The sequence below is a fragment of the Meleagris gallopavo genome, chromosome 2 (assembly GCF_000146605.3).
Source record: "Meleagris gallopavo isolate NT-WF06-2002-E0010 breed Aviagen turkey brand Nicholas breeding stock chromosome 2, Turkey_5.1, whole genome shotgun sequence".
Classification (NCBI taxonomy): domain Eukaryota; kingdom Metazoa; phylum Chordata; class Aves; order Galliformes; family Phasianidae; genus Meleagris; species Meleagris gallopavo.
In genome coordinates this window covers 29,264,271-29,284,541 of record NC_015012.2, presented here as the reverse complement: position 1 = coordinate 29,284,541, position 20,271 = coordinate 29,264,271, and the positions used below count along the sequence as shown (strand labels likewise).

Here is a 20,271-nt window from a genome sequence, read left to right as displayed (position 1 = left end):
AACGGCGGTCTCCGTACGCAGTGAAGAAGGCGCTGGGTCCGGAGGTCGGCGTGCTGCTGTGCGATGTGAGCGACCCGGCCTCGCTGGCCGCAATGGCGAAGCAGACCCGGGTAGTGCTCAACTGCGTGGGCCCGGTGAGTGCTGGGAGTGCTGGCGGTGACCCGCCAACCTTTCGGGTGTTGTAATGCATGGAAAGATCTCGCTGGAGAGTTAGGTTTTATTCTTTTCATCGTTCAATGGCACCGTTAGAAATCACTTGTAAGCCAGAGAGCAGTTCTGGTTTATGCTAGGCATCGTAAGTGGTGTTCGGGTTGGAAGAATTGCTGAGGGATCATAGAATCATAGAATGGCCTGGGTTGAAAAGCACCACGATGATCATCTGGTTTCAACCCCCCTGCTATGTGCAGTCACCAAGCACGAGGCCAGGCTGCCCAGAGCCACATCCAGCCTGGCTTTGGAAAGGGAAGAAGCACGTGGAGTTGTGGTATAAGTTCTTGGCCGCTTCAGATCTTGGAGTGACAATGTCACCAACTCTGCCTGAGCAGATCAAAGTACGAAACCTGGTGGCTGGGTAATGGCCAGCTCTGTAAAAGCTGTTAGCCACAGGGTACGCAGATAACATGCAGAAAGCATAAACCAAGGTAATGTACGTGCAGTTGGCTCTGGTGATCTTATCTTAACTCAGGAGGAATGACTGTTATCAGTGATGCAGTTTGTTCTGCTCGTCCTTCCCCCCACCAAGACAAGATTATTGCATTTGCCCCACTTGGCAAAATCAATACCTGAGGCTTACTTCTGTTGTAGGTACACATACTTTAGACAAAACAAGTTGGGGAGTTGTGTGGGCTTTATTTTGTTACCTGTGGTGGTTTTTTTCCCCCTTTAGTATAGATTTTTCGGAGAGCCTGTAGTGAAAGCTTGTGTGGAAAATGGTGCAAGCTGCATTGACATCAGTGGAGAGCCCCAGGTATGTGAGCTTGGAAAAGTGCTACTCTGTGTTATGAATCTAGTAAAGCATTTGTTTGTTGTGTTCCATGTTTCTGTGTCTGTGAATATGTGGGCAAATTCTGCCTCCCAATCTGCAGTTTTAAGGTGCATTGATTTTTAGGATATGTTTATGTGTATCATTTGTTTAATCACTGTTAGATAAAAGCTTCTCAGGACCTTATTCTCAGTAATTCCAAAATGTTTGAATCCTGCCTTAAATCTTACTTACGATTCCCTGCATGAATTTCGGATCAATCATTTTCTTCTTGCACTGCTGCAACATTTTCATACCATAAAACAGGAATAACATGCATCTGTTGTAAAGATACTTGTGAGTAATGTGAAGTCTGTAGGGTGCTATGATATGAGAGTAAAGTGCTGATGGTTAATACTGGATATTGCCAATTTGGGGTTCTACTTAAAGTATTTATTCTGCTTGTGTTTTAGTTTCTGGAAGGAATGTACCTGAAATACAATGAAAAAGCTGCAGAGAAGAAAGTGTATATCATTGGAAGCTGTGGCTTTGACTCCATACCAGCTGATATGGGAGTGCTGTACACCAGAGACAAGTTGAAAGGTGACTTATTTAGCGTGACTGTAGGCTGAAAAAGACATGCAGATTACGGTAAAACAGCAGTGCTTATGGGGGAATTCTTTCAATCTGCCTTTTGCCTACCTTTACCAATTAACTGGTTTCAACCAAATGTGGTAGATAGATAAATAAAATGTAAATCGTATTCCCACTAGAGTCAAGAAAATTAGTGATAAGGGAGAGGAAAGATTCAAGGTCATGTTGCTAGAGAACAGGAGCCTCAGCTATCAGGATTGGGCTGCTCTGCGAGTGTGTGGGCATCCACCCATAGACGATCCTCAGCTCTCTGCCACTTGTGCAGTGAGAATGCTGTAAGGATGAGGCAGGAAGTCACAGTGCACATGGGGAAGGGATTGCAAATCTGTGAGTAATCGGGTTTCCTAAGTTTTGTTTCTCTGCTGCCAGCACTGAGTAGTTGTCGTATGGACCTAAGTAGGTAGCACTGCTAATATCTTTTTTTTGTCAAGAGCACCTGGACTCAGAGAGTAAATATGTTTGAGAAAAAGTGTGAGATGATTTAACTCTATGCAAACAGTACTTGATCCTAACCCCAAATGAGGATACTTTGTTCACTGGCTCAGACTTTCAGTTGGAAGGGTCAGTAGAAGTGTCCAAATGTTCTACTTTCATTACTATTAAAATTGCTATTACATGCTTTATATTGGAGTGTATCATCAACTTTCAGTTTAATAAAACTAAATCTGTAGAAGGACCTGATTGGGGAAGAGAAGAAGAGGCGTGGAAATGAGTATCTGGAGTGCTCACAGTCTTATAATTCGATGCATGAATAAATTTGATGCTTTTTGAATAAAGATGTCTTTTAGCTCATCCTGTTTTGGCTTTCTGGTTTTAGCACCTGTCTATCCAGTTGCCTTTTAGATTTAAATTATCTCTTTTAATTTCAGAAGGAGGTGAGCAAAGTAGAGCTACACAAAATGTGGAGTTGTTGTTTTGCTGTTTATGACAACTAAGAAACCTTTGGTTTAGGATATGTTGTGTGATTTTTCTTCTTTTTTTAAATTTACTGTTTCGTTGTTTTTTTTTTTGGTTTTTTTTTGTAGTAACATTTACCACACTCCCATTTGTTCATCTAGGTTTTCACAGCCCTTAGGCCTTATCTCAAAACTTGAAGGAAAACTAATTCTGCCTTTAAATATTCTTTTTTCATTTATTATTTACACAATCTTACTAACTAGATAAAGCAACTAGCATTTAATGACCAATGACAACATTGTCTGAAGTGAAGTGACTGAAGTACTTCATGTATGAAATTTTATATTTGCTAACTAAAATAGCTTTGGATCCTAATCTAGTTTATTTTACTTTGAGATAACAATGTAATTCTTCAACTTGTGATGTTGCTGGTCTACCATTTAAGGCTACCAGAGTATACTCTAAGTGTGTGAACAAATCTGACTGCATGTCCCAAGTAATTACCTTTCATGTTTTCTCCTCACTTACAGGTACCTTAACTGCTGTTGAAAGTTTTCTGTCAGTGAAAACTGGACCTGAGGTTAGTTGGTTTATACACTTGTGGAAACTCAGGTGTATTTGGGGCAACACTGGCATAGCTAATATGAATAGCTGTTGTTGCATTAGTGCACATCAAGGCATGAGCTATGGCAGTTCTCTGTTCAGGAGTCTAAGAACTTTGTTCTTTAGAAGCTAATAAAAGTATCCCAAGGAAGCACCCTTAGTAACATTTGTTTCAATGGGCTTGCTGTCTACATATAATTACTTCTACTAAGCAGTTTCAAGGAATAATAGTATTTGTCATTGATTTCTTTGCACAGAGACTTGGGAAGGATTCATACACAAATAAGCTGCAATGGATGCATGTGTGTTGCCAGAAGATGGCAAAGTGTTTGGCTGTCTTTTTGTGTTTGGGTTGTTTTCATAGTGCACGTAATCACAATGCATACACATAATAATTTTCTAATACTACATAATGACTCCAAGGTCATTATTAAAATAATATCTGAAACCTCTACTGAACTAATTACTGTTCCTTGGACTTTATCAGGGTTCTTGCATACATGATGGGACCTGGAAGTCAGCTGTTTACGGCCTGGCAGATCAAGACAACCTGAAGGCACTTCGAAAGAAGATTGGATATTCTCCGGTTCCAGTAGTTGGTGCGAAACTTAAAAGAAGGTATAAGAAGTTTACGATGTGAAACAGGTTGTTTTCTAACAGTTCCATTACTTATTGTATAGATTATTAACATATTATTAAATGTTAAAAAGATACATTTAGGTCTTTTAAAAAATCTGCACATGTACACGTTTGTCTGGTAGAACTGAAAGTACTGAACTCATATTTGATTGTAAAAGAACACGTTAGCATTTTCTGGGTCTCAAAGTTAACTTATTCTGGAAGACTTGTAGAGGCATGGCAACTTCCTTACTTTCATTTCAGAAGCAATCGGTAGAACAGGAAAAATAAATGTGAGAATCTTATTTATTTTGATTATCAAATCCATCCTGGCTGTAGTTCAAGGAATTACGAGTTGAGCCAGGGATAAATCTGAATCACTGATTTGATTTGCTTTCAGTGAAGAGATCATGTTGTAAAAGTGCTTGAGGGAAAGTCAGCAATGGTAGCACTGTTATGGTTTGTTTCTTTCCGCTTGGTGAAGACTTGAACACTTTTTGTGAATGTTTTTTCCATTTGCAGAGGACTTGTGTTTTACAGTAAGGAGTTCAAACAATACTCAATTCCATTCATGGGATCTGATGTTTCTGTTGTGAAACGGTCGCAGCGCTATTTGCATTCACAGTTGCAGGAAACACCAGTAAGTGACTGTTATTATTGCAGTGTGTTTATACTGTAATTAATTTTCAGCAAATCCTCCCTCTACATAATAACAGTACTTTATGGAGATCTGTGTAGCAGAGTTTCTGTAGCTAGGTAAAATAATAATGAATTTTTCATTCTGTAAAGAAGGAGGCTTGTTTTGTTGATGACCTCTGTCAAATTGCTTGACCTGATGTAGTGTAGGTTCTTCTGGATGCCCTTTTTCATACTATGCAACATCCTTCTGGATGAGCCTGCTTTTTGCTGTTAACAAAACAGTTCATAGAATCCTAGAATAGTTTGAGTTGCAAGGCACCTTCAAGGTCATTTAGTTCCAGCTCCCCTGCTACAGGCAGGGACACCTCCCTCTAGACCAGGTTGCTCAGAGCCCCATCCAGTCCCACCTTTTGGATGTGGGCATTCACAGTCTCTCTGGGCAACCTGTTCCAGTGTCTCATCACTCTCACAATAAAGAATTTCTTCCTAATATCTAGTCTAAATCTACCCTCTTCCAGTTTAAAACAATTTCCCCTTATCCTGTCACCACATGCCCTTATAAAAAGTCCCTCCCTAGCTTTCCTGGAGGCCCCTTCAAATACTGGAAGGCTGCTATAAAGTCTTCTTGGAGCCATCTCTTCTCCAGGCTGAAGAGCCCTAGCTCTCTCAGCCTGTCCTTGTAGGGCAGGTGCTCCAGCCCCTCTGACCATCTTCACGGCCCTCCTCTGGACCTCCTCCAACAGCTCTATGTCCTTGTGTTGAAAGAGTGTCTTCTAAAGTTTCTGTGCTGTCTGATTTCTGGGTGTGTATTTGTAGGGAATGGAAGCTTTGGGTCACAGAAATATTTAAAAGGGCTGTTTCTTGATTATAGAAAAGGATGAAGGTTTTTGATTCTGTAACTGCAGAGGCTTTTTTGTTGTATCAACGGAGATTTTAAAAACATCATAACTGTAGTCAAGTTGGTATAACGTAGTAAATATTGTCATAAAGAAGTTATATATTCTTATTTGTACCTGGAGACTTCTTTAATGCTTGTGTTTCTGGTGTGCAAGATGTTTAGTTCTTGTTTTCCATGGTTCCTTCAGAGGAAACCAGCACCAACGGTATATCTAACAGCTGTGCAGAATCATTGAAGTGACACTGTGCTCTAAAAATAGGCTTGTAGCTATTAATGAAAAAGTTTTATTGTTACTAGTTCAGAATTACAATACAAGGCCTTGTGTTCTCTTACATGAAAACATAATGGGATTGAAAGGAAGATCTCAGGAAAACCTGAAAGGAGATAGCAAAAGACAACTTTTGTTTTCCACTTTACCATAGTCTTTCCAATCTGTAGTTGCAGTGTCTTCTCATAAAGAACTATGAAGTGAAGCATTATTTAGAATTATAACAGCTGTTTAAGCTTCTTTTCAAACAGATGTTGTATAAAAAAAGTTGCATCCTGCATCTTTAAAATGGAATTCATACAAAAATGTTGATATAAATTCTATCACTGATGGTGTATTTCTGTTGTAGGTACAATACGGTGCTTATGTGACTGTAGGTGGTCTTGGCTCTGTTATGAAGCTGATGTTTGCTGGCATTTTATTTCTTCTTCTTGTGAAATTTAGCTTTGGAAGAAAACTCCTGACAAAAGTAAGCATTCAAAGTGCAAAAGAATTAAAGAATCAAGTGGTGGGAGTCTTTTTATTCCCTCTAATTTATTGTTTGTTTTTTAATTGTTTTTCTTTTCCTTCTCATTACGCAGTACCCAGAATTTTTCTCTGCTGGACGTTTCACAAAGAAAGGACCAACCCAGAAACAGGTAACTGGCTGCTTTCCATCCCACCTAATAAGAAATTTGTGGTAATGGTACAGTTGTAAACTGGCATCCACCACATAGTCTCAAAGAAATAAATCATTTCTGAATACACACTGTGTATACCTGTTCAGATAGCTTTGACTATTCAAAAAGTAATGTTGTCTGGCAGTAGGACATCAAAATGTGTAGAGCTCTTGTAAGGAAAAAACTGGATCATATTGCTGGCTCTGATGTATTCACATGAATAGTTCACAGTATACAGACTGCAGCAAAATCAAGCCTGAAAGCAATGAGAGAATAAGTGGACTTGAGGGCAATAACTGTTCCAATAAAGTGGAAGTGATCAGAATATCCAAATTATGTAAATGCAATTGTACCTTTTAAATAGTAACTCAAAATAACTGCTCTCGTGTTTGGGTGGATTATAGTGCTTTACTACTACTTTGCTTGACAGAAGTGTATGACTGTTTTGGTGACTTGCCCCTTGTCTTACTTACTACAGATGGATGGAACCTCCTTCACAATGACATTTTTTGGTGAGGGTTACAGTGAGGGGCAAGATCCGCAAAATGGCAAACCAAATGTAAAGATCTGCACTCAAGTGAAGGGACCAGGTATGTATGTTAGCAGCTAACTGCTTTTGGCTCACATTTCCTCATGTGATAAAGGTTTGTGGTTCCACTGACATCCCTTTGCCCTTGCAAAGTGCTTGCAACGTGCACTAAGTCAACACTATTTACAGAATATGATCTTGGATACCAGCATTCATTTTAACCTGCTTTTAGAAAAAGCTAACTGTGTTTTGTGCTTGACGTTCTCTTTTTTTTTGCCTGTCATCATACTAATTCTCATTTTTGCCAGAGTAGAATAGTAAAGGGAGAGTGATTTAAGGGTGGTTCGTAGAACCTGGGCTTACTACACATTTATTTCCAGTCCCCTATGAGTGAACCTAAAACCCATACATTATGTGGTGTTGTTTTTAGCTATACATACTAGTGTTCAGGCCATTCCTGAAATGAAGTTTTGGAGACAGCAACAATGTACATTTAGAATGGAGTTAGCTAACTACTGCTACTTTAAACAACAAAATATGTAGCTGACTATAAATAGTATTAAATCAAAAGGTCTGAATTTAAGCACAGAATGGGCAGCGCTCCTGCTGAAATGTAGAGCCCTCCAGCACTCCAGAGGTGATACTCAAGGTTCTTGTGTGATCACTGGCCTGTAGTTGAAGCTGGTACTTGTCCACATTAGTTCTTACAGGACTCTCAAAGCTACTTTGAATGACTACTAGGTAACAAACTTGTTCTTAAACGGAGATATCAGTTTAGATTGGCAAAGAGATTATCTTCAGCATTCATATACAAGAGTGAGATTAGAAAGTGAATGAACGTTTCAACACATTGGTTTTTTGTTTTCATTAGAGCCTGGCTATGTTGCTACACCAATTGCAATGGTTCAAGCAGCTGTTGCTCTTCTGGAAGATTCAGCTCATCTGCCTAAAGAGTGAGTACTTTCCTTTGCAGAACAGCTTGATTTCCCTTACAGCTACTCTCTTTGATAAAACAGATTCCCTATTACTCTGTGGATTGCTTTGTTACCTCACCCAAGGGGCAGTGCTATTAAACATGATCCATGCTAGACAATGGAGATAGTTCTTCATTTGCATTTCAATTTGAAAAGATGAGTTGTAGTTTTAGTAACATTTTTGCCACACCATTGAACCAGATTCTATATTTTCAGTCAAGGAATAATTTCTGTCAGTTAGATGAATGCATAAATGAACCTCTAAATATAACAAGCTTGCCCGATTCCTCCTGTACTCCCTTTGGGACAAAATGGTTTTTCCTTTCCTAGATAGGGAAGCAGATTTCAAATAAAGGTGTTGCTGAGCCACTTCACCACTAATGCTTTTTCTCTTTTGATTGTTGTTAACAGAGGTGGTGTGTATTCTCCAGGAGCCGCCTTCTCTAAAACGAAACTGATTGATCGCCTCAGCAAACGTGGTGTTGAGTTCTCTGTTATTAGCCAGCCAGAAGTCTGACATCAAAACAGCCGTGTGACCTAACATCTTACCTGCGCCTCATTCCAATAAAGCTCACTGGGCTGTAAAAGCCTCCTCATAAAATAGTTGCATTGTGCTGTTGTTTACAGCAGAAACAGGTGAAAAATCGAGTTTAAAATTGTGATACTTCCTGATGTGAGAAAACACAAAGGATACTGACTTAATTCACGAACATATAAAATCAGTGATTTATTAGGTCCTAGACCTTTGTTTAATGTCTTTCACCTTAAGTTGCAGAACAGCAGCCTCAGTTACTGCTTAATTCATTCTGCTTCACAATTAACCACAGCCTTCTCACCCCAACTATTTAAAGCGGGCAGGCCCTGGATACCAAGTGCCTTAGCAGAGGAAACCGCTAGTTACCCCTCATGTCTGTTGGGGATAGGCACTATTAGTCTGTGGCATTACTACTTTTGAAAGCCTTACTACCCATAGTCAAATAAAAGTAGTTGTTCTTCTCTTAAGGTTTGAGGAATAGAATTGTCTTTTTGCTGTATTATTCTAAAGACCTGTACTGGTGTCTTAAGGTTTGTTTTTCAGCCTTACTAGCTTGCCGTACTAAAAAACAGAAAGCACAGAGTTTGTCAGTATAGTTAGCTGAAGACCAACTGCAATTTCAACTGACAAATCATTCTAGAAGAATGTGTGTAGTATGCAAAACAGTATCAAGAAAGATGTATTTACAGTATGACTATTTCAAGCAGTGGCCTTGTCAGTATAGTAACTGAGAAGTTAAATTACTTAAATTACTTAAACTGCTGGAACAACTTCCACATTTGTTTGTAAATATTAAATTACCATTCATGAGTCTACATCTGATTCTTTGTGGTTGAATGATGATACATCTAGCAAAATTTTTTTTCTACTGTATGTACATTTAATAATATATAACAGCATTTTTTCCCCAGTGATACAACATGCTGAGATCAGAGCACTGTTGTAGATGAAGTATTTCAGAAATCTTACAAGTTTTAGTCTTAGGCTGAAACAGATTTGTAATGAGCAACATCATAAGCAAACAGGCTGCCTTGACTATGCTGTACATAGAATGCTCGAGACAGAACTTAACATAAAGACAAACTGAAAACTCACGTGCACTTCAATGTATTCCTAGAAAGGGATCCTCAAGGTTTGCTGTATGCTGTGTATTCTCGCTTCTTCTTAACTATAAGAGCAACATCGCTTTTCAGCTTATAAACTGCAGACTCAAGTTGTTGGCCAAAATCACTTATCATTTGTGACTGTGTCTCTGTAAAAAGACGTAGTACCTGCAAATTATCTTCCTGCTAAAACATAATAAAAGAAATTAGTTGGCTCAGCACTCGTCATTTTTTTACTTATACACCAAAGGCTACCTGAAGGTCTCATGGGTTAACTTAAGTGGTAACTGAGTAAAAGGGAGACAAATGGCAGAACAAACTACAGGTTCAAAAACTAAAATTAGGATCATAATTACATGTTATTTTGCCAAGAATAGCATGTACCACAGCTGAAAGGATGTGCTTGGGAGTATAGCTTTGCTCTTTATCCAGGCCAGATGAATTACACCTCTCAGTCTCCTGGCAGCAACATCTAAAGGAGTAAGGTTGGACACCAGCCATTTAGATCTGAAGGGCTATGTATTAGCTTCATAGCTAACTTTAACATAGTGGCTATATATTTTTAATGTAGGCACAGAAGAGCTCCTGTGACTTGACAACATGTATTGTCCTTGAGATGTCCACCAAGCACCCTTGCTTCTAGACAACCCAAAATTGAGCAGTGGGTTTTAGAAACGAATAGCCTCAAGTAAGCATCTAATATCTTTCTTGATACACAATTTTGTTCTTCAGTTGCAGAAAAAAAAAATACCAAGATCTGAAGAAATACACGTTTGCTCTATAATTAAAGTCTCCTAGTATGAGAACTTTGATGAGCATCTCCACAGCTGTTACACCAACAATGCACTGTGATTCTGTAAGCTACGAATTAGGCCACAATAAGAGGCAATAATGATCAGCTACTAACAAAAGAAACATGTTATGTGGTTCTTTAATACAGTCAGGCCTAAAGTATTTGTTGGATTAAAGTTCAGATCATGCCACTCCTAACTCAGATGCCAGTTTCCTAAAGAAATGTCCTAGCCTACATTTATGCATGCAAATTTACAGTACTCAATACAAGCTCGCTCAAATGACTGATGGAAGTTGGGATGGCTCTCCAACTCTGAGCTGCGTTTTAGGCTAAATACTTAACGGGCCAAAGCAAACTCATGTTTAGGTGTTTCTAACTTGTTCTGTGCAGAAAAACCTTAGGCAGTGAAAACTGTAAAATGATACACCAGTTCAGAAGATTTTCTTAGCCTGCATAACAAGGTTATATAGAGAAGAAAAATCAGAACAATACAGTGTTACTGGCAAGAAATGGGGCTGTTGAGAAGTAACAGGAAGAGTTACAAGCCTTGCTAAAAGGTCATACTGAGAAAGCCAATATTACACCATAAAGTCCCCTTGCCAGCTTGAGTAAATAATAGCTTTGTTGTCAAGCAATCTGGAAGACTTGCTGAATAGTGAGCCAACCATGGTCAAAGAGCCAATTTGCATCATTCTGAAGCAACTTTATGAACAAGATGATGACAACATAACAGCCCTAAAGCACTGAGTAGATACACAACAGACTTGGTTACAGCATGGCTTCCCTGGTACGCAAACAATTCTGTAGCAACATGCCCATTTGAGTCTGTTCAGCTCTTTCGGTTTTAACCTGCAAGTCAGACTACAGAGTCTGTAGGCCTAGACAGTACCTCTGGTCCTGTGCAAAACACATGGAAACAATGAGTTCCTCTCCAGAGTAGGAAGCCTACTGTAGCACAGCCTCAACAATCCTGAGACTCTGATACCTTCATTTTCAAATTCCTAAAGTTTTTGAGACAAAATTCTTTAGAATTAGGAAACAGCCTCAGATGCTTAAACTATTGCAATAAACGGACTTACTGGTGGCCTGGAATGCTTCAGCTGAAGGAACTGCTGTCTGACTACACTCATATTTTGATAGAAGGTCTTAAGGGCCTTGGCAAGTTCTGCATCGCAGCTGGTCCGATGGCTGCACATCTCTTCAGCATCTCTTGATGACTCAGACTGCTTCATCACCTTAATCTCCTTGGTAGGTGACTCAGATTTCTTCTCTAAAATAGAAAAGATTACATTTTATTAATAAACTAAAAGTGATAAATCAGTCCTGAATTTATTGCCATTGAAAGTGGCAAGCATTTCTTTTGTCAGAAGAAAAGGAATGCCAGTGAGATATAAATTAACTCTCTACAGTCTACGTCCTGGAGCAGTGCTGGTAAGGAAGAACTGTAGCAAAAGCATGCAATCTGAGACAGTTTGTGATGGGCACTGACTTTCATGATGTCCTGCGTCCCATTTCTTCAGTTTGTCTTTAAGGAGGGCATTTTCTTCTCTTAAAGCTCTGTCGAGCTCCCTCAGCAGCTCTGTCTCTTGTTCCATCTGCAGCAGTTTCCGATACAGTTCGGGCACCTCCATAGCTGCATCCTGTGGTGGTGGTTTTTTGTTTAGGAAACAAAATCACCAAATCTTCATTGATTCTGTCTATCAAAAGTACATAGATAAATGGTTGTTCCAATGGGGTAATGGAACGTTCTTCAGGATACTAAATTTTGAAAACAAATTTTTCAGTGGCTTCAGATGGACATTTTTTCCTTCGTTATAGTTTTAATAATCCTTTAAATAAACATTCATTTATTATTTCTCCAACTGAGAAGTCTATGTTTGATGCCCTGTTGTCATAGTATTTCACTAGCAAAAAAGTGGCAAAAGAATTTCTGTAACTACTAGGGTAATGCTTTAGCTTTATCATCTCTTTCTGAATGTGTGTATGCATTTGCATATATAAATACACACATCTGTATTTAAACACAGAGAAATACAAATACATAAAAACTACGTAATGATGCACTGTGGTGCTCCAGCAAATGTGTACTGAGCAACTCAGCTGTGTGGTAACTCTCAGCCCCCTGCAGGCTCTGTCAGCCCAAACAGTGCTCCAGAGTGGTACACCAGGAACACTCAGCATGTATAACAGAGCACTGTGCTCTGCTTAATCAGATGCATCCCTGCAGCCCTTGCTTGTTGCATATTCCCAGAAAAATCAAGTAGGTTTCTCAGAAGGTGGTGTCAGTAAGTACACTTACCAGACCAGCATTGCTTGCAGTCAAATCTTTGGGATTATCAATCACAACGGTGCCCTCAGCTGTGAGCAAAAGGCCATCCAGGGAGGAGTCCATCTCCATGCAACCTTCTGCAGCAGAGTAAAGACAGCGTGCTCAGGGCTCAGCCAGCACATGCTTTCTGCTGCTGGTGCCCTTATTGTACATTGCGCGCAATATTTAAAGTGGAAATAAACAGTCTCCTCTTAAACTCTGAATTCATGACAGAGAGCCTTTTCCTTAAAACCAAGCTGGAGGTCAGCATCCTCATTTTAAAATGAAATCAGGAAGCCACTAACCATTTTTCATATCCCAAAGTAATATTTTACTGAAAAGTGAGAATAACTGAGCTGCTCATCCACCAAGCGAAACAGTTCTGTATCCATAATTATGGACAGTATGGTCTGATTCTATCTCCAAACCATCACTGAATATGAAATACGTAACATACAACTTTCAAAAGTGAAAATTTTGGAAAGAAATACCTTGGAGGCCCCATAAGTCAACAATTAAAGCATTTTTCTGTAAATAATTCAAAAACTCATAGGAAGCTTTTAGAGCTGAGAAATGGACTGTTTCTTCTATTTTCGGATTGACGCTTTCCCAGACAGGCCTTGTGTATAAGTACCGGGGAAGATCATAAACTCTATACCTAAAGACATAAAATGCAAGCATAAAAAAAATTAATTAAAACCCAATTTGGTCTCTAAAAAGGCCAGCTATTAAAACAGACACAGAAGTTGAGCAGCAACAATTACTGCAGCATTTCAAGGTCAGCTCTTCTTTCCTGCTTAATAAACTGCCCTGTGCAGTCATTCAACACCCACAGGACATGTGAAAATATCACCGTACTTTATTAATAATGTTCAGTACTTATTGTGTTGACAGGAGCAGTGTGGCACGCTGTCAAAAAATGCACAAAAGCTTTAAAATATTCATAACTCTTTTGTTTGCCCTGAGACCTCCAGCTTTCTGCCCATTCTATTCAGTAATCCATGGGGCATTTGTCCAGCTCTACCCCACCCATTTCTCTGTGGATAACAAAGCCATGAAAATCCTTGCTCAACAGAGAGTTTTTAAAAATGGGAGTGATATTTTTAGGCCAACACGACATATCTTCTGTAGTTTCATAGATTCAAGGTTAAATTTTTACTGCAGCTCAAAGGCTCAAGCTTAACAGATAATGGGCTATAGGGGCTCATGATTTCCAAAGGAGCAAGGCTAACTGTGCTGTCAGTTTCACCAAAAGCACAAAGTGGCATTACGCTGATGTGGCAGGGAAATGGTGCAACACAATACCCTATCTGAATGCCTCTTCCCACAGCGCCTCGCAGCCATTTGACTCCAAGGCACTCTGCAATGTGAATCTGGAAATCAACCCTTCTTTCCAGCAGCTCCAGCGGATCAATGACCATCTCGTCCTCCCCGAAGAGTCTGCCAACAGAAAGGAACAGCTCAGTGTAACTGACCCAGGTCATCGATCAACATCAAACAGGGTGATAACAGAAAGGAAGGGAACACTGAGGTTAGAAAGGAGAGCTGCTGTTATGTGACATGAATGTGTGGATAATTATCCCTTAGTAGCAAACAAAATGCCAGGTTTATGTGACAGCTGGCGTGCTGTGTTGTTGTGGTTTTTTTTAATCCCCCCGCAGATCTCCAAGATAGCAACGTAACCTTCATTATCAGATGTTATGATACACAAAATAGCAGTGCTTGAAAGAGAAAACAAAGAAGTCCAGAAGGACAATATGCTCTCAAGAACCATTCAAAACAGAGGAGGACTAACCCAAATGTATTTTGCCGTATAATTATTTCCTCCCTCAAATGAAGAAGCCTCAATGTTGACTGTAATGCAGCTAAACTAAAAGCAACCCAGTGTGATATGCTAGCTTGCAGATTTCCAGCTGTAAAGAAAAGGCCTAAGGACTAGGTGCTGGCATATCAACCTTACTGCAGACATTGCAGAAGGACCATCTGGCTCTGGCCATCCCTTCCCTGCGAGATGCCAGCTCCATATGGGAACAGGGACAGAGCTGTCAGGCAGCAGGGCTGAGATTGTGAGAAACTCAATTCCTGAGACCCTCCAGAGCAATTCAGCAAAGGCAGAAATTAGTACTGACTGCCCATCATCTTATCTAATGAATCTGGAGCTGATCTGCACTCACTTAGACCAGTGAGATCTGCCTTCCTCTTCCACATTGTGCTCATCATTTCCAGCTTTTATTCCCAGCTAAGCATTTCAGCAGGTGGACTTCCTAAGTTCCCTTAACAAGGAACAACCAACAGACTCCAGGACAGAGGCTGTGGATGGTTACCTCCCGTCACTGAAACACGGAGACAGATTTATCAGCAGGACAGCCTCTTCCAGTCCCTCAGAGTTGAGCAGCTCAGCCCGTTCCTCCAGCCTCATGCGGTACGCCAGTGCCTGCAGCCAAACATGTGCAGACCCCACATGGACAGCCTCCACCGGGTCCCAGAAGGGATCACTGTCCTGATTCACAGCTGGGTTCTCCCCTTCCAGAAAGCGCTGGTAAAGCTCCTCCATTAGGAACTTCCTGTTAATGAACTTGGCCTTTGACCATACCCACACCTGTGGATGAAGTGACTCAGGCAGTCACGGACACAGACAATAGCCTATTTATGTATGATAAAGTCTTCTCACCAAGCTACTTCAAAGTTCATATAAACACAGCAGAATGGAGGAAAGGAAAGAGAAGATTTTTTGTTACAGACATGTACAGAACTTTCACCCACAATAAAGAAGTGTGGGGCTTAAGGCTCTGCTCCAAGGAGAGATCACGGACTGTGTAGTATGGAGATTTCAGAGATTTATTAGAACACAACTACCTTTCATCTTCCTTTCAGCCCAACCCAGTATTGCTCATTAATTTGCTTCTCCTGCATGAAGACAATTTTCACTTGGTCTTATTTTCCTTTGCTTTCAGCTTAAATATTATTTGTTCTTACAACAGGTAGCCAAGAAAATACTACTGAAAATCTAAATAAATCACTCTGCTGGATTTAGAGGCTCCTCCTGGTTCCATCACTGTTTTTAAAGAACGCAATAAAAGCATTGCCTCTATGACCTAAGCTTGGTAGAGGCTAATTTTATGCCAGAACAACTGGAAATGCTTTCACAAGACAGCAACAGCATTACACATTGCAGCTTTGATGGTTTGAAAGATTAATGGACATTGATGATGGCAAAATGAGGATGTTACATTATCCAATATTCCTGTAAGCTGCCAATTCACGAATTAGAATGTGTAATCAATTACGAGTGTGCTATTAAATATGTGAAGTGAAAATATAAAATTGCTTTTCTTTGTCCATCAGTCATGAAAAACCTCTTGTTTTAGAACAGACTAATAAAGCTCCCTCCTCCATTATTCAAAAGATGAAGCATGGTTGCTAAGCAGCCAATGATCAGCTGCAGTTGAGCAGCAGAGCTGAAGGGGGTTTCGATGACAAGGATGTGACTTGGTGCTCACCAGTGGCTACAGAGACCCATCAGTGAGATCTTGGCAGTGAGTGCCTTCACTGTGAGGTTCTCCAACAGGTTATTCCCGCCTTGGTCCATGTCAAATGTGCCTGTTTCACTTCAACAGGAGCACTGCTGTTGAGAAGTTTGGCAACAGTTTGAAGGTGGCCAAGCGTACACAGAAATGCCAGGGCAGATCAGCCATTTAGGGGCAGAATTAATACACCTCAGGTATCTCCTGTAGATAATACAAGCTACCCAGGAGAATGGCCGTCCCATGAACAAGCAGAAGTGAGAAGTTCACTGAGAAGTGAATAGATCCAGCAATGACTTGGGAAGAGAGTAATTCATGTATGGTGGTACAGAAAATGGGCATCAAAGAGTGGGAGAGTGGAAGAGCAAAGCTCCATCAGGGCACAGCACAGTACTGCAATGATTCCACAAGAATGAGCATGCAGCACACATATTCCTTATCTTCTCTTTAAGCCTTTTCTTAGCACATCAGGCTGACTTGTTCTGCCTTCTTACCTGCTGTGTAGTTTCATGTGTCACTTTTACTGTTATTTCCTTTTGTAGGTCATGGCCTCTGGAGTCTGATAAGGCCAGATTTTTCACCTTCAATTCAAATTTGAGGTCCTATTAATTAAAAAAAGTTTCTTCAGCACATTCATACCCAAGACACCTTCAGTTATGCAAGTTGGCAATATTTTCATTTAAAATCAATACCAGGGATTTACGTGATCCTGCTTACACAAGAAATTCTCACCACAAAATTTCTGCAGTGCTTGGATTTGACATCTCTGTTATTTCAAATATTTGAAATCCATCTGGAATGAGGCTTCCTTTATCTCCCCTGCTAACATAGTACTGACAAAGCACTCTGCCATGAGGTTGCACAGAGAAAGGAAAATCTTTATCCTAACCAATGTATTTCCATTTTTCTTCAGGAAATTTCTCCAGAAGCTATATAGTTAGTTTAAATGCTCATAAGTTATTACTGTCCATTTAGATTGTCCTTGGATCTATCTCATTATTCCAAAGTTACAGAACAAGCATGAGGAGGAATTCTCCCTTCTTGGACCTCTTGTTCTCTAAGAAGTACAGAATCAGCCACTGTTTGTATATTTATACAGCACAATGGCCCTGAAATGCTGCTGGCAGCCTGCCCTCCCAGATTTACATTTACCCCGTGTCTCCTCTCTGCCCATGAGGTGGAGAGGGAGATTGGGAAAGCGAAAGAATGAAGCAAGTGGAAGACCAAAAGCAAAGGGAGATGCTCTTACAGTTCTTCCTATTCATGCTCAATAACGTGCAAAACGAGTGTGACCCACAGAAGCCAGGGAGAAGCCCTTCTCACCTTCCTCAGCTCCTGGCTCATCTGATTCACCTCCTCCACCAGTGGCATCAGCTTGATGTAGTCATGAAATACAGCCAGGACGCTGGGATCTGCTCTGTCCTGCCCAGTGCTCACAGTGCCTTCAAGAGGACATGAACAGGAGAGGTGAGCAGGCTGCCAACCCCTGCAGGTAGGTTTAGAGGGGCACTTGTTCTCAGTCAGAAAGCAATGAGAAGCCCCTGGTCAATGCCGCTTTCCTCCCCAAGCTGGACATCCAGCATCCAGCCTGCTCATGTCCCATAGGGAGAGGGGCAGTGCAAGAGCTCACTTCCAGAATCAGACTGAAAAGCTGATCACAGAATCATTAGGGTTGGAAAGATCACTAAGATCATCTAGTCCAACCACCAACCCATCCCTACAATGCCCTCTAATCCATGTCTCTCCATGCCCCACAGTTCTTGAACACCTCCAGAGATGGTGACTCCATCACCTTCCCTGCTCACTCTGGTCCAGTGCCTCACCACTCTTTCTGAGAAGTTTCTCCTAATACGCAACCTGAACCTCCTCTGGAACAACTTCAGGCCTCCTGTCCTATCGTTTTATCTAGAAGAGGTCGACCCCCAGCTCACTACAACCTCCCTCCAGGCATTTGTAGAGAGCAATAAGGTCTCCCCTGAGCTTCCTCTTCTCCAGACTGAGCAAGCCCAGTTTCCTCAGCCGTTCCCCAAAAGCCTTGTGCTCCAAACCCTCTGCAGCTTCACTGCTCTGGGCACACTCCAGGGATCATATTAGAAAGTGGGCTTCAGGCAGAGGATTTTGCTGTAGGTATATTTTGAGAACTGGCTCAGCCCATTCTGAACACCTACAGCTTTGGTGACACAGCTGAACATGAGGCACAAGCTTCCCTCAGAACAGCTAGTTACACCCAGGTGCTCAGATGAGCATTCACTGCACCCCTCACTGTGTGAGTGACAGCAATGCCATAGAGCATCAGGCATCTCAACTAAGTCCTCTGTGTGCCCTCAGCCCTCCCAGAGCCACTCATCACAGGCCCTGGGTTGCATCTCAGCCAAATGTCTGGAGGCAGCGGCATGATTATTCTGACTGCTCTCTGGTGCTGAACAACTACTGCATGCTTCTATGGGGATGGAGTAACTAAGAGAGAAATCTGAGAGCCACTTAATAACTCAAAATGGTCTGGCAGATTAGTACACAATTACAAACAACACGCAGCCCCAGTTTCTTTAAGAATCATAAATACCTGAATGCATAATATTTACAGTAAATACCCTCTGGATGTTAGGATTGTCTATTTCATATTTACAAACCAAACATTTTACTGGACTAAAAATATTAAAATGGCTTGCAGGAAAGTCTCATTCTGAGACAAAGAGCAAATGCACACATTACTATTTAGGAACATAACAGTATAAACAAGTAACAGCTACTAGAGAGGCCTTCATGAAACAACATTCAAACTTGTAAAAGAAACTTAAACAAAACACAGTTCTCTTTCTATTGTAAGCAGTAGATAGGTATCAAGCAATTAGTGTGACTCACGTCTGCTTCCATGCAAAGCACTGCACAATCTCCAGCCCACATCAATAAAAGTGTGCAAGGTGCAGAAGGACAAGGCAGATTTTGAAGATGTCTGCACATGATCCAAGGTGATGAAACGTGAGTCCCCCAGAATAACGTCACCCCATGCACAAGCAGTGATGCTTACCAAGTTTATCCACACCAAAACCTTCCGCTGCAGCCAATTCAGACTGAAAGAAATCGTAGTCATATCTGCTCAGGTCCTCCTCTGTTCTTTGTGCAGGTGGTCCGACATAGAGGTAAGTGCTGTTTGATCCCAAAATAACACGATCCTGAAAGGTTTAGACAAAGGATGCCCCAAAGTCAGGGATACAACATGTCAAGTGTCACCGCATTCAGTGGTCAGTAGTGGATTTCTCCTTTCTGTGAAAGAAGAAGAGACTACACCTTCACCAAAGCAGAATAATAGTTACTATTTCCACAAAGTCCTCAGGCAAGGACTGATTAACTACACCTTTGTTTGAGGTGAGCATGGACCCAGCTAGGATTCATTTGATGTCTGTTGATTCTGGTCTGTCATGTTCACCGTGTACATATGTGTACGTGATTTTGGGCTAATGATAAAAACAGAAGAAATTGCTAAAGACTTCCACAAGAAAGGCACAGAGGTTATCTGCACCTGTACCAAAAAAATTATTCTGAAGCTGAACAAAGATTCTGATCTCCTTCAGAGCAAGACTGCTTCACTGGATTGATTTTAAATGAATAAGTAAATAAAATTTACCTTCTGTTAGATACATGATTCTGCTGGAAGACACAGTGCTCATTCTAAACCTTTGGTTTGGATTTGTGTTTTTTCCCTTCAGAGTTTTATTTTATGTTCAAAGATACTCACCGAGTGCTGCAGTTCTGTTTTCCCTGTGATGGTCACTCCATTCACAACAACCTTGCACTTATCGTGTGGCACTAAGGTAACTCTGCCATCAGCATTTGTAAACGTTGCATGTTTGTCCAAAATGCTGAAAGATGTTAAATTTTCTTGTGATTCACTTCTTGTTTTTTAATTTGAGAACCATCATAGAACACTAAATCATAATTTCAAAGATGATACGTTTGGGCTGCCACTCAAAAGGCAGTTAGGGCTTTGTGCTAAGTGCCAATTTGGCTTCACGTCTTTGCCATTACAACAATGGCAGTTCCTAGAAACATAAGAAGCTCATTAGTCATATGCTACAGCCTTTCACTTCCAATAAAAAGTTCAAAATAATCATATCCCATGTTAATGCAGTCTTTTTTATTTTATTTAAGGAAATGTAATAAAAGTTAAAACTAAAGAACTCCGAAAAACAAGAGGATCACAATAGCAAATGTCTTGTTTTCTATACATTAGTGTACTTACCCCAAACCTCTTAGGATTATAGCATTTGAGGCTGATTGACCAACATCACAAGTACCTTAAAAAAAAAA

The 20,271-nt window shown here is 40.6% G+C and overlaps 2 protein-coding genes across 2 annotated transcripts in view; one reads left to right on the top strand and one right to left on the bottom strand.

The window, feature by feature from the left end:
• Positions 1-2: 2 nt before the first annotated feature.
• Positions 3-9,559, top strand: SCCPDH (saccharopine dehydrogenase (putative); the record flags this gene model as incomplete). Its single annotated transcript, XM_003203989.4, has 11 exons — positions 3-134; positions 887-967; positions 1,435-1,564; positions 3,043-3,092; positions 3,603-3,733; positions 4,256-4,373; positions 5,888-6,007; positions 6,120-6,176; positions 6,676-6,787; positions 7,598-7,679; positions 8,112-9,559. Coding segments are annotated over 11 exons (1,119 nt in total), but the record flags the coding sequence as incomplete, so codon positions are not given.
• The window catches only part of LOC104909669 (kinesin-like protein KIF28P), an 11,194-nt gene continuing 475 nt past the window's right edge, over positions 9,553-20,271 (bottom strand). The window contains exons 2-11 of the mRNA XM_031552177.1: positions 19,700-19,866; positions 18,992-19,136; positions 17,287-17,405; positions 16,458-16,565; positions 14,764-15,038; positions 13,745-13,879; positions 12,931-13,097; positions 12,431-12,537; positions 11,621-11,771; positions 9,553-11,401 (exon numbers count right to left, since the gene is read on the bottom strand). Of these exons, the coding sequence (XP_031408037.1) occupies positions 11,184-11,401; positions 11,621-11,771; positions 12,431-12,537; positions 12,931-13,097; positions 13,745-13,879; positions 14,764-15,038; positions 16,458-16,565; positions 17,287-17,405; positions 18,992-19,136; positions 19,700-19,866 (1,592 nt within the window). The 3' untranslated portion in view covers positions 9,553-11,183. The remainder of the gene's footprint in view (positions 11,402-11,620; positions 11,772-12,430; positions 12,538-12,930; positions 13,098-13,744; positions 13,880-14,763; positions 15,039-16,457; positions 16,566-17,286; positions 17,406-18,991; positions 19,137-19,699; positions 19,867-20,271) is intronic.